The sequence below is a fragment of the Nesoenas mayeri genome (genome assembly GCF_963082525.1).
Source record: "Nesoenas mayeri genome assembly, chromosome: 9".
In the NCBI taxonomy this organism is placed as follows: domain Eukaryota; kingdom Metazoa; phylum Chordata; class Aves; order Columbiformes; family Columbidae; genus Nesoenas; species Nesoenas mayeri.
The window spans coordinates 18004070-18018826 of record NC_137557.1 but is presented as its reverse complement, the minus strand read 5'-3'; the positions used below and the strand labels follow the sequence as shown (position 1 = coordinate 18018826).

General features: G+C 41.1%; 1 protein-coding gene across 3 annotated transcripts in view; it reads left to right on the top strand.

Annotated features, from left to right (window-relative positions):
• Positions 1-23: 23 nt before the first annotated feature.
• The window catches only part of ARMC8 (armadillo repeat containing 8), a 66185-nt gene continuing 51451 nt past the window's right edge, over positions 24-14757 (top strand). For all 3 annotated transcript variants that reach the window (XM_080350104.1, XM_080350103.1, XM_080350102.1), the window contains exons 1-2: positions 24-268; positions 2266-2342. In XM_080350104.1, the coding sequence (XP_080206230.1) occupies positions 224-268; positions 2266-2342 (122 nt within the window). In that variant the 5' untranslated portion in view covers positions 24-223. The remainder of the gene's footprint in view (positions 269-2265; positions 2343-14757) is intronic.

The window sequence follows — 14757 nt, the reverse complement described above, 5'->3', positions numbered from 1 at the left end:
TAGCGGCGTTTCGGCGTCGGCCGATTCGTTGAGCGTGAGGCCGCGGGGGCCCCGCCCACCCCCTGCCGCCGTTGCTGGTGCCGGCGCTTTCCGCACCCCCCTCTCCCGCCTCGCCCCGCCCGGCGGCTCTGCGCTCCGCCATGAGCCCGTGCCCGCCGGCGGCGGCAGCGGCGCGCGCGCGAGCGTGAGGGCGCCGCCGCCGGAGCTGTCTGCGTCCGCCAAGATGGCGTGTGTGCTGGAGGCGCCGCTCCGCATGAGCGTCCTCTCGGTGAGTGCCGCGGGCCCTGCGCCGCCGCCGCCCCTCAGCGCGGCCGCCGGGGGGGGCGCCAGCCCGCGGCTGGGCTCGGCCTGACCTTGGCCTTGGCGGGGGCCGGGCCGAGGCGGGGTGCGGGGACCCCCCGGCACCTGCCGGGCCCCTTTGTGTGGTACCCGGGGCTGCGGGTGGGCCGCGGTGGTGAACCCCCTGTCGCAACAACTTCTTCCTATTCCTTTCCCCCCCCCTCCTTTTCTGAGGACTCTGTCCCCATTTTCGTTAGCGGCACCGGCTCTTCCGAATGCATTTTTACCTGTCGACACGACTTTCGCTCTTCACTTACCCTCTTGGAAATGTTTCTGCTCCTTGCCAAACTCCTGCTCAGCAAAACGAGGGGTCGCTGACGTTATCGGGAGCTGCAGTTGCGGCGCTGCCGCAGAGCGGGGTCTCTCGGCGGTGTTCGGGGCGGGTGGTGCCGGCCGGGGGGGTTCTGGTGGCCCAACGCTGATGAGCTCGGTAATCGCCGTTGGGCGGGCAGCAGGCAGCGGGTGCGCCGCGCAGGGCCGGGGGCGGCGACATCTACCCCGGGGACGGCGGGGAGTGAGTTGTCCCGCTGCTCATCAGAACCCAGTAACAATGCAGAAGGTGTAGCGTGGATACTGCTTGAAAGAACCGAGCTTTTGGGCTTTTTTTTTTTTTTCTTAGAATTTCTTTCTGTGCAACTGATAGTGTTGATAAATTATTTTAGGGGGCTACCTTAAAAACTTGTTTGTCTGGGCATGAAAGCCCTTCTTCGACATATTGCAAACCTTGTAGTTGATAGGGTGAAAGCCAGGGTATGTTAGAAACAGAAAGCAGCGGGATCTCTGAAATCCAGAAGAATTTTGCATATAAATGCGTAGATCAGGTAAATTAAAAATCAACCGCTCTTCCCAAAAATACTGTCGTTCGTTACATGGTGGAAGTTTATCTCTGTAATTTATTTGGCATAATTGCTGGAGACAAAGGCGTCTTGCTGCCTCTAGATGATTCTTCTTTTCTCAGAGTTATGTGAGACCACAAGCAAGAAGCTGCTGGTGCTTCTGACATCAGGGTGGGGACCACAGGAACACATTCAGCCCAAGAGTAGATACTTGGAAAAGCAAGGAAGGGTTTATAATTTCCTTATAGCTTCTATCAAGAAAAACTCATAGGGAAAAAAATGGGAAAAGTCTAATAAAAAGTTGAGCTGGCAAAAAGAAAAAAAAAAAAAGCGCGAGATAATGTGAACACACCCTGGCACATGTTCGTGAGAACCTGGAGGGAAAATTCCCTTCCCTTTTCCCACCCTTATTTTTTGGAACGCACCATCTCCAGATCATTTGTACATAAATGTTTAGCTTACAAGCACGGTCCTGTTGCTGAGAAGAGAGTTTAGTTTGTCTTATAAAGTAGCTACAGGAGTGTTGTGGAGAATATTGTGCTACTGTCTCTGTTGAAGTTGTGTGGGACAGTACATACAGTCTCTGAAATGTGTAGTTATTTTACTATAAAGTAAGTTACAAGCAACTTATTTTCGAGAGCTTGTTTGTGGGTATGCTTCTTGAGCAACATTAGCTGTTCTTATAAGCTTTTCTTTAAGGAATTCCTTTTTTTTCTTTATAGTAATTAAACATAATAAAATTGGAATTGAAGGCAGTGCTGATAACTGAAGTAGACCCCTTTTATGTGCCCTGTGCATAAACATATGAATAGCTGGCAGCACTCTGTCAACTTGCTTTGACTCCAAACACATTGTTATCCACATTAAGCACATCATCTTCTTTAAATCACACTTAAACACAGGGTTAATTCTTTGCGAGGATGTTGCCCAGCAGTAACACACTACACATTTAAATATGACTCTGTGGTTTTCCTGCTATCTTGCCTGGTAGGTTTTTCAGACTTGCTGCTTCATTCACCATTCCTGTGTATCTGCCATTACATGAGTTGATACAAGCTGTTAAAATATATTTCTTTCCTTTTCTCCACAGGAGGTAACGGCTAGCAGCCGCCACTATGTTGATAGATTATTTGACCTCGATCCTCAGAAAGTCCTGCAAGGTGTCATGTAAGTCATCTGAAACACGCTGGGGCTGTTGGTTGTATGTAGGCTGGGTTTACTTGAGTTCCACTAGAGTTGTATGTCAAGGGTAATAAGCTTTGCCTATCTTTTTTTGAGAAATCTTGTTGGAAAATTTCAGTGCAAACATATCAGTATTGTTTCAGCAGACAGTCACTCTGCATATGGTTTGTAACGCAGCCTCTCAGTTGCCAGAAATGGAGTTAAGCATTCAAAGTATTTTTTTTTTAGTACATTTCTTCCTTTTGGTCACCTTTTGCTCCTTTTCTAGGTCTGTTGAGATTCTTTTCTCTTATTCCACTGCCAGTCAGTGTACCTGCCTCCTGCTTTTTCTCCTACTGCTGTGCCTGAGTGTTGGTGCTTTTTTTTTATATGCATGACTTCTATCTCACTGGTGGAAACGCTTCCATAGAGATTAATTAGGATGCAAATTATTTTTCTATACTTCTGTTGCATGCTGGTGATAAGGAGTAATAACTGAAAGAGTGAGTAGAAGACTTGCCCTGCTGAATAGGTTGTAAAACTGGTGCAAAGAGCTGGGTATTTTCTTGCTGCCCTTGGGCTGTGAGCTTTCCCTTACAACCACACAGAAACCTGGCAAACAAATCCTTGCCCAGGACTGACTTTTGATGGTGAAACCAGACCTGTGGCTATCCAGCAAAACACCAGAAGGTGTCACAGGACCAAGTGAATCAGAAAGCCAAGGATGTTGGTTGTGTTCCTTGAGACACTCTGGCAATATATCAGAATTAGTGTCCCTTTGAAATATGTTGAAAAACACAACATGCATAAAACTGTCTTGGAAACTTTATTGGTTGAAATACACTCTTACCTGTATAAAAACTTTTGGTACATCACCCTAACTAGGTACAGGTTCTTAACTCTTCCCTGCAGGAGAGTTTGATTTTGCTTCTGCCCCTTGATCTTCTTTGTCCACTGCTCACAAGGGCTGGCGTGAAGGTCCCAGGGGTAAGGATGTGTCTCACCGTGCGTCTAAGGGGATTGACTGAGCTTCTCTTTACTCCTCAGCAGATGCTTTGAGCCCTGGATGGTGCTCCCTGCCTGCTCTTCTTTCTTTTTGAAGGACAGGAGCCTACAACCCTTGGTAATCCCTTCCCTCGCTTTTGAGATGTTATTCATTCTGATTTCTCAGAAACAAAAGTTTTAGTTGTTATCTTTGTCTCATCTAACATTTGAAATTCTTCATCTTGTCCACGGATGTCAGTCGATTCTATGCTGATATGCTTTTCTTGCATCTGAAGACAAGAAAATGACGATTTATTTCACAATAGCTTTCAAAGGGCGGATTTGGATGGTGGACCATAACTCTGGTTAAAATCCTAAATCTGAGAGTGTATCTTTCCTGATGTTAAGCAAATCCTATATGTCAGACTTGTTATTTTCCGAATATAGGTAGATGCATGTGCAATGGTCCAGTGTAGAATAGTGTTTGTATAGAAATAGAATTTAGAATAGTATATATATATAAAAAAAATTCTGTCAGTCCAAGATTCTTTTGGGGCAGAAAAACACTGCTTTGGCCTTCTTTGACTTCAGGGTATCTGAACAAATTGATAATTTGGGTTGGAGTAGAAGAGGATTAAAGTTGTACCAGACGTGTCTGTCAGAAGCTTTGCCAAATATTCTGCATACTTTGCTGGACATCTTTGGTTCTTAAGATGTGCTGTTTTGGTTTTTTTCCTGCATCCTGGCTGAAAATACTGATGACCTAGATTTTTCTTTTGATTGATGGAACTGTATGAATATCAAGGATCAGAAAATAGGCTGTCCTAATAGGCTTTGTTTCTGCAGATTGTCTTCAGTTACAATAGTGCTGCTCTTCATGTGCTATTAAAGACATTTGAATGAATAACTTGGCTTTGGGGCTTTTTCTAATTGCAACCTTGTAATTTTAATGAAAACCGGCTTCTGAATGAGGTTTGATAAAGGTAAAATATAGGAACTTGAAAATCATGCCAATCCAGTTATCATCTTCTAACTTGAGAAAGCTTTTAATTACATATTCTGAAGGTACTTAGGTGATCGAATCTCTTATTTTCCTGTCTTTCCCATGAATTGTCAGAGAGGTTGTATTCAGAATCTTGTTTTGCCCAGGCAGTGAAGCCTTACCTGGCTAAGAGCTCTTTCCTTTTCCTCCTCATGGGAAAACTGAGAAACCATTTCCCTTTCGTCCAGTACTGCTAGATGTGGTTCTGTTGATCTTATTTCAAAATGCTGAGTTTCCTGCAGAACTTCTGTTCACATCATTTCTGTCATTTTAATCTGGATGTTGATTGTAGGCAAGAAGGAGAGAATTTTGTGTACCTGCCAGTAAATAATGATTTTCAGTTCAGGATTTGAAATGTTGAGGTCCTTACAAGGATGATTTCTGCCTTTTACTGTACCTGAAAGTGAGCTATTTAAAGTGTGCAGGGCCCACATCTTCATAGCCACCTCGGTATTGCTGCGTATGTATTTACCTTTCTCTTTACTGTCTTTATAAATGAGCAAGCTTAATATAGTAGTTTCCTTCTTTAAATATAAACTCTGTGTTGTGGCCATGCTTATGCTTGAGAGGTCTTATCAGTTTGCTTTGTATCTACTTAGGTGCTCTTCCAAACCTCTCATCTTCTACATACTGTTCTACAGTTCAGATTTTCTCAAATGCGCTTTGACTGCATTCTGCAAGGTCAGCATTCATGTCAGGTATGCGGCTATTGAATACATTTAGTGTTGACAGTGCATAGACTACCTCAAATGGATATCACAGGGGATTAAATACTAAATTCTCTCAGAAGTTCTCTTAAATGTGTTGCTGTTATTGGCAGAGGAGCAGAACATAGATAGCTCTGTAGATTTCTGCATTGTTTTAAGAGCTTCATGTGGCCCAAGATGGTTGCTGCAATATCATCCTGTGCTCTGCAGTGTGACAGGTTGAAAGACAAACAAAAAAACAAACCAGACCAATTCTGGGTGTCGATCCTTAGACTACATTAGCTTTTCACCCACTGTTAAGCTCAGGACCACATTCACATGCCAGACTACCAATTTTTGTCCTCTGATTTAGTTGCTGCTGACCAGAGGGGGCTTCTTTGAGGGACACTTTGTCTTGCTTACATTTAGCCTGATGTCTTCAAAGAGACAATCTATCATTTTACGAGAGCTATGTAATTCCATTGCAAGGGCTGGCTTTGAAAGGAGCATTCTTTCTGACAAATCTGGCTTACTCAGGGTCCCAACTGTTTCTCATCAGGCTGTTCCTCAGTAGTCAGAGGGTATCATCTTTTACGGCTTGTAAATAATCATCTTTGTGGTGCATTGAGAATTCCTATGCTACTGTGCTTTTTTTGTCCTTTCTGAATGTGCTTACCCAGCCAGCTGGATTTACTAGACAAGCATTTTCCAAACTTGTGTGCGCATTTTATTTCTTAGGAGAGTAAGCCTCCTATAGAAATGGCAGTTGGTACTGATGAACCAATTTAAAATGTACATCTACAGTATTTTCCTTTTTCCCAGGGAGCACATCTAGTGCTGTGGTGGGAATGCTAGTACAAATCTATGCAGTATATTTAATTTGAGTTATGTATGCTTTCTACACAGCGTGATTTTTGGGAACCGATGTTGTTGATAAGGAAATGCAATAGCTGGCATATGGGTAAGACCTTGCAGACCATTTTTAATCTGACTGTTATGTTTGGAGGGTCCATGCAGACTTAGACTGACAGTGCTGCAGTGGTCAGTGGTTGTGCTCTGAGCTTTGAAGACACTGAAATTTTGGTACAACCAGGATGTAATTTGGCTTACCTTTGTGGTAGGTTATTGCATACAAAGTTAGGAATGTGTTGAAGGCTCCTCTAAGAGCCATTGGACTTGCATTTGACTGCTTGCTGGTTTCTGCCTTCTTCAATCAGAAGATACCAGGAGGTAGTCACAAACCAGGAAAAAAAAAAGCTTATATTTTAAGTAGTAACACTGCTTTTATGGAACCTGTCTTGTGTCTCTTTTGTGGTCGGTTGCTTGGAAATTACTTGGGAGCGCCTCAAACAGTATGTGTTTTTCACATCCAGCTTTTTCATTTGTGTACTGTTGGATTTGAAAAAAATGTTCCAGGCACGTGTTTAGATGACTGTATAATGGTGTCTTGTATTTCTCAGCGGTGGCAATTGGAATGAGAGCATCAGTGCAGTGTTCCACACATGCCTGCAGGGAAACCTGCGTGAAATATGAGGCAGCTTCATGCAGTGGGAAGAGAAGAAATTCCCGTTTCAGTCCTAATGGAACAACAGGTGCCTTCTTCAGACAGTTATGAAGAGGCTGCTTCTACCTCTTGTTCTTCATGTGCTGTTAAACAAAGCTTTAAGACTAAATAGTGAACAGCACTTGTTTTCACATTGTGCATCCCAGACATACACAGTCTCATTTTCAGTCTCTCAGTGGCACTTCCGACCCTACATTTTGTGCTGGAGCCATGTTTTGTTCTTTAGTTATTCCTTCACTTCAGCTCTCACCAGAATGGCCCTGTGGAGCCAGAGTGGTCCTTAGAAATTGTTCCTGTCATACTTTGCCTCTGTACATTTTTGATTGATTCTCTTATCTCCTAGAGAGTCCTCTGTGGTAAATGTGCATTCTTTCAGATGCAATAGGGAACTTTGCGGTATAACTGGCTAAGAGCAAGTGTTGTAATTTTTTTTAAGCATTATTTTTGTGCAGTGTCCTTCATGTTTTGAGGGAGCCAGCTCCTGAGTCTCCTCTGTTGATACTTTGTGATTTACAGGATAGGCTCTTTGTGGCTTGAAACTGGAAAGCTTGTTCTTCTGGTTGCAGAGTCTGAGAGAAATTTGAGCAGGTTTATGTTATGCTGAGGGGGTGCTGGGAGCACTCCTCTATTTCTTGATTTCTCTCTCTCAGAGGGAAGCTGAGGAATCTCATAGCTAGGCAAGCTCATCAGAGTGGTAGAAGATGAACAAGAAAGGCCTCAAACACCGTTTGAGAGTTTAGTAATGCTCTGTGAAGGGTGGTTTTGTGGAGTGATATGGAAGAATAGTGTTGATACAGAGGGAAGCGAGGATTCAAGAGGAAGAAAGTGTGTTCCCGTCACAGAATAAGATGGTTTCTTGCTTCTGTGCTTTCTTTACACTGCAGCAAAAGGTACAAATGAATAATGCTATTTTTTCGCAAGTAAATTGTTATGCATTGTAGCTCCTGGTCCAATATTTAGTGGCGGGCTAAACTTTAGGCAGTTTGGCATACCTATTACATTTGGCTACCAATCTTTAGCCTAATAGGTTTGTTCAATATTTCAGGCCTTGCAGTTGCTGCTCCGAGCAGGTGGGAGGATTAATGGTTAATGAGACTGTTTCAATGAAGCTACTTTTCTCCAAAATCCCCCTCTTGATGCCAACCTCGGAGTAGTGATACTGTTGCTGTGATGGTTTCAGGCTGTAAGTAGCATGAGAGAGGAGAAACAACTTCTATCAGATGTAGCTGGAGAAAAATCGAGTGTTGCTCATAAAAGTCTTGAGGTCTGAGTCAGAAGAAGCAAACTTCAAGCTGAGCACAGTTGAATACTCTGAGGTCATTCAGAGTTTAACTTTATTCATCTGTTAGACAAATGGAGAGGTTGTTGCCTGTAAGGGAGGGCAATATGTAGCAGGTAGCTGAGGGAAAAATAGTCGTCATACCCTTTGGGGGTGTTTAAGGGGTGTTATTAAGAGTGAACTAGACATTGGGCCTGAGGGATCTGTGCCACGGAATCAGCAATGCTGCCAATTTTATGATTCTTAATATTTGGAGTTTGATTTTTTTGTTTGTTTGTTTCTAAGCTGCCAATTCAAATTGATTGGAATCAGCATAAAAAAAAATGAAATTGAATTTTTCTTACTTTCCAAAACAAGCTAATTTTCAGTTTGCAATATGGAACTATGTTCTTTTAGGCTAGCTTTCTGTGAATGGTTGACATCTCCAGTAACATTCCAAGGACAGAACTCTGTTTACCAACTAATTTGTCTACCAGATGATTAAAATTATTTCAGTATGTTTGCTGTAGTGCTGAATTGATAATTCAAATGTCTTGAGATTTTTCTTTGGGAATTGTCAAGTAGCAGGAAGGCTAGCTGGTAAAATTACTTGCTAAAACATATTTCAAACATGCATTGTCTGAAATGTCCAGTAACTCCCCCATATGTAGAATGAGAGAGTTTATTTGTATATAGATAAATTAGGGGTTTCTGTCCTAGTGAGCATTTAGCTGCTTGAAAAAGGAAATTTAGGCATGGCTGAAGCATATGGAGGCCAGTACATCATCTTAGCTATTGGCTCTTTGGAGCTAAAAATCTGAGGCTATACTTTTCTGTTGCAAAGATTTCAGATCATGATAATCTAATGGGGAGTAGCTGTGTCCAATTAACAGGTTTTGGTGATCCCTCAGTGATTGCTGGCCTGAGTGGCACACAGGATTAGGAGCTCCCCTCTCAGAACAGATAAGCAGGTGCTGGAAGACCATTTTAAGGTATTTTCCTGTACTGAATGAAACTTCTTAGTTCTGTATGTGGATGATTCGTGGTGGACAACATTCTTTTGATAATGAGTGGTCAAATGGGAGAATGGACAAAAAGAACTTTGAATCAAGAGACAGTGAATGAAAAATAATTATAGAAAAACGTAGTGTTACAGGATGTCTCTTTGCATAATGAGATTGCATTGAATTTTTGCTGCAAGTGTGGGATATACTGTTAAATGCTGAAGACGCTGCTTCATCCTGGGAGGCGAAATATCCTTGGGGTAGATAGAGACATTAAAAAAAAAAGTAAGTAACAGTTAGTTACATTTGATGGTTTGGGTCATTCATCTGAAGCAACAGTGGTGAAGGCTGTTATTTTCCTGTGTTTTGACTGTTACAGGATAGCTGTGAATTAAAAAAAAGAAGTCTTTTGCTGATCCAGCATCACAAAGCAGGAGATCTCTCGGTTTCTGAGAGTTCTGCTGGGCTGCAGCTGTTTTCCCCACACCTCTGTTTGGATAATTCTTTGCTATCACAACCTAGTTTATTTGAATAGAGATTGATGCTGAAATTGAAATGCTGATATTAATAATACAGAGCTGTAGCTGTGGTTTGTGTGGTTTTGCTTATTTTGGTTTAAAAAGTTTACATAATAAAAGCTAGCTAAACTCCCATCCGCCACTGACTTGAGGCATTTTTAAATTTGAGCTACATCATCCTTAAGGCCAAGTAGGAGATTTTTCTATTGAACAACGATCTCACGCAACTTGTAGCACGATTTCCAGACTCAGTGCAAAGAATGAAGCAATAAAACACCCTTGAGGGAGAGGTGGGAAAAGTGGCATCTCCTGTTTTGTCAGATAAGGAGAGTTTGGGGTGCACGCATTCTGGGCATGTGAGGCTTCGGAGATTGAGACTGTGATAATTTAGGGATTTGAAAGGAGCTGGAGTTGAAAGTGCAGCCAAAGATGTGGAGAGCTGAAGTCGTTAACCTCCATGTAGAAGGCTGGCATGTGAATTGATGTGCCATAAGCTCTTCTATGTCATAAAGTTTGGATATGAGCAGCTTCTTCCAGCACTTGCTCTGTGTGTGTGTGACAGATGGAAGCTGCCATAGATTCAGGGTAGGAGTAAGGAGTAAATATTTCTAGCTACAGGTATGGATCACTGAAACAACTTACCTTTCTATTGGGTAGACTTTCCTTGGCAAGAAAACTTATGACAAGGTAAGTTGCCCCTCCAAAGAGGATGCTTCAGATAGATGTTCAAGCGGTTTTCATTGTGATATGGAGAAGTTTGGTTAAACAGTCACTTTTAGCATCGTGTAATTCGGCTGTTCTGCATTGCTGTAATCATAGCCATATGCTATTTTTCTACAGCACTTGGATTTTATGCAGTGTCTGAGAGTACAGAAGTCAGATTGGCAACAACCGTGGATTGCGGGTTTCCTTGTTTAAATGTTGAGTTTGTTTGGTTTGCACTGTTAATTGTGTAACAGTTTCTAAGTGTTAAACAAATTGAGTAACAGTGTCTCTATGTGCTGCTTTGTTCTTTCCTGTAAAATAATCTTTTTCTATGCATCAACTGTTAGTTTTTGAATGGAATTAGAAATCTTGAAACTTTTCTTCCCAACCTGATGATTAACCTTAAAAAATAAGCTGATTTATGATTTCTGTGGTTTGCTGGAGTTGGCAGGAGTTGTGAACATTTAATTCACTTGGTTGGACTAGCAGTCATGTTAGCACAAACATGCTCCCCGCAAAAGGGATAGAAAACAACTCACTTGTTGGGTGATGAACATAATGATGGACATATTTTAACATGCAAAGATTTGTCATTAATTCCTGTTGTTGATTGTTTTGCATCTGTCTATAAAAATGAGAGAGTGGGATGGAGAAGGAAGAGGAGACAAAAGCTGTAGAAAACTTAATTGTCCAAACTTCTGCTCCACATTTCTATTCTGACTCAAGTCCAGCCAGTCCAGGTCCCATTTGCTTATATGATACTGAAAATTAAAAACCTCTCCTGAAGTTGGGGCAGACAGTTCTTATTTGAGGTATGTCCTCGTCTCAGCTACCAGTACCTCTGCTTTTTCGAAAACCTTTTCAGAATGATGCTTTGCGTCATTCTATTGTTCATATTTTTGATCAGCTTCTCATAGATAAATCTTCTGTTCTGACAGTGCATTGTTTCGGATGCTTGTGTGTAATCATCTCAGAATGTCTTGTAGCTATTTCATACTAAATGTGAAAGCGTTGACTTGAAGTGTCCAGGACTACTTTTCCTTCTTTGATTGTTCATCTCATGTTTGATACCCTTCTCTGTCTAGGAACCTCTTATGTATGGCTACCTGCTCTGTTTTCAAAAGATATAAGATGAGAAGGTATCGCACAGGGTGTTTCTTTCCTCCTCTTCTATGTGGTTCCTATTGCTGCTTCCTCATCAAGTCACATGAGCTTGTTTCAAGGTCTTTTGTGTTGCTTTGCTAGAAGGTGACAGAGAAAAGTCTCAGGGCTTTCTGTGAAAATTTAAAAATGTCTTACGTTTGTGCTTGATTTACCGTACTTAAAAACATAAGCAAACCCAAATCCTTACTGAGGGGTCTGTGCAGCCACGTTGCTTTCTCGTGATCCCTTTTGCAGAAGAGGTGCAGGTGTTGGGCTTCACTAGGAATGCTTAGAGCTCTGTTCTGGAATGCTAATATTCTCAGGACTTAGACTTTTTTTTATTGGCTAAGAATCATTAAAACTTAAAGGCCATGTTTTACTCGTAAATTGTATTTAACATTGCTTCTTGCTTACCTGAAGTGGATTATATCTAGTGCCTTTAACAATTACACATTAAGCATCAGAATAAAAACATTAACAGCACACAAACTGGCAGAGTAATTCCTCTTGTAGCTTCTGTCAAACTGCAGTTGGATGGAAATTAGATTTGTTTTTTGGTGAGTGTGATGTACTCCTAATAATATTTTATTTTAAACACTCATACTGTGTGGAACTAGCATACTTTTGTAACTAGCATGCACTGCATTTTACTTATAGCTAATTAATTGAACTGATTGCTTCTGCGTTGCTCTGTTCCAATAGATTGTTAGAGCTGATAAACCTCACCTGATAATACTTTTCTCCTTTTTTAGAGTTTATAGGAAGAAAATAAGTCTTTCTGCTTTTAAAACTTCTATTTAGTTTCGTAACTTAAAACTGAGTGTTCACAGGATTGAACTGATGAAACTATAGTCTTATTTCTTTAAGAAGGATTGAGAGTTGGAAAAAGCTGGTTTAGCGCTTCAGGAAGCAATATTTCCAAGTGCTTAGCTAGGATCATTTTGCTGTATGTTATTGTTGGCAGCCTCTGCTATCCTGCTTGAAAGTTTTTTCACATAAATTACTTTATTGCATTATGGTAAATGTAGGCATAAATATCAGCTTTTAAATCTATGTCTTAAAATTGTTGTAACTCAGGTTATTTTGTTAAATGGCCTTGAATTTAGATTGGAATAGTTTTGGAAAGCCTGTGTGTGCATCTCCCTCTTTTGGAACATGGTCTTTGCACAGATTAGGCCTAGAATCACCATAGACTAGTTGTTCTTTGCAAGTTCTCATCTCTTTTTAATTGTATTTTTGTTGCTGTTTCCTTCTTCTCATTTCAAGGACTCTTTTTCACAGTAGGAAATGGGAGCAGTATGCGTGACATGTGGAAATCAAGCAGGTATCCAGTTTTGGACTACAAATTTCTTAGGTTTCTTTGTTACTTCTCATAGAAGATAGTGATCTTTGCTGCTTTTTCTCCTTGGATGACTCACATGTCATCTTGGATCTGAAATCAGTCAAGCTCAAACTTGTTGGAGATGATGTTTTCAAATCAGGGAGTTGCCCTGCACTTTTCCAAGGTCCGTGATTCACCAAGGTAGACTAGGACAGCACGTTGTACTTCTTATGGAGATTAGCCTCCTGATTAGGAAAATCTCCATAATTATTTTTCAGAGTAAACAACACAAAAGTCTACTATTATTCAACATTAGATTATGGCATTTTAAGGATATTTCTTGGTTTCCATATCCAACTGCTTCCTGGGTATTGAATAGGTTCATTTCTCTAAGAGGCAAATTTGAAGAGATAAGCACGTCACAGAAGTTGAGAGTGCCAAGGCACAATTCACACAAACACAGTCATCTTTGAGTCCTGTGTCTGACAGTTTTCGATCACCTTACCAATTTAAAGGTATTTTACTTGCTTACAAGTTAAAGTGGTCAAATGATCCTCTGCTGGGTTTGTCACGACTCTCAAGCTTGTGATATTTCTTGTCTCTGCTCTGATCTTTCTGAGGAACTGTATGAACTAGGATGGAGCAACTCATCTGAATCATTTACAGAGCAGGATTGTGACCTCTTAACCTCTCAATTTGAGTGTTATGGAACTTGACCATGTTCCTGCCACTTCTGAAATGGTCCCTATGTCAAATTTTAATAGGCAGTACTTATTACATATTAAATGGTTCTAAGCTTAGCAAGCTGCGATTCTATTATAGAGTTGGTGCAGGAGTCACAAAAGTGCGGCAGTGTTTTTATTTAACGCAAAATGATGCGTAAAATCACCTGAGCAGAGCATTGAAGTGCACCAAAATCTGTTTGTTAATTCTTCAGAGTGCTTGGCAAGCTCCTTCTTTAGTACATCAATTGGGATAGTTTCCATTCTGTTGAGACATCTGGTCATTGATTCTACTGCTGGTTTGGACTGATACTTGTATGTTAAAAACTTCTGAAAATGATGGGGATACTTTCATATCAAGCATTCAGCGTAGAAGCCACTGAAGTGCTGTTTCTGAGTTTAGTGAAATTGAGTCCATTCTTTAAATTTTCTTGGACTTCCAGCTTAGCCTGTCTTCTGATCTTGCTCCTTCTCCTCTACCTCCTGTCTTGTGATGTAAAATTACCCAACTTCTGGGAGGCAGAACAGAACAATCCAATGTTTTCTGCTGATCTTGATCTGTGCGCTGGGTGGGCAGGTTCCTGGTCAGTAATGGATCACTTTTTGTGTCGTCTCCTGGCTCTGCCTGTGTTGAGATACACTGAACTACTGCAGCTCAGTGTTCAGCTGCTTTTAATGCTGCTCCCTCCTTGGAGCCCCAACATCACCAGTCGAACTTTTAAATAAGTCAGACAGCCTCCATTTGCTTGAAATTCCTAGAACACTCTTCTGTGGCTGGTTAACTGTATGGAACAGAGTGAGTCACATGGAGAAATTCTTCAGGAAGAACGGGCAATTACCTTTCGCTAATTGAGGTTTGTAAAGGTTCTGTTTATACCAGTCTGGATACTGCCTGCCTTGGCTAAGAAATTTGTTATTGCTCTAATGAAGCGAGGTTAACATTTGTGACAAATGCTTATTGCAGTGGAATTGGCACGTTGGGTGGGTACGTAAGGACTGTGTGGTGGTCATGAAGGTCAGGGTGGATCTTAAAGAGAAGGGCTACTCTAAATCTCTGAAAATTTGCAGATAGCAGGTGAACAAGTGAAATAGTGGCAAGAAAATATGCTAATTTGAAGCAATCACTAAAGTTCCCGTATTACTTGAATGCATTATGGGCATAATTAGCCAGTGATTAATTAATCAGTTTTGCAACTACTAAAACTACAGTCAACCTGGTTTTATTTTTTCTTGATAAAGATTTATCTGAATTTGAACTGGTTGTGTTCTCTGCTCGTATAATGGTCTCTATAACTGGAAGATTTCCCAGAAACATGTTAGCTTGATTTTTCTTAAACTGATCATAAGTTGCTAACTTTCTTTCAGATCCTCTGGACATTCATGTATTTTCAATATGCTCATATAAAATAAAAATAAATCTTTAAAAGGTGGGATGGTTTTTAGGATACAGTAGCAATTCTCTGAACAAAGTTGC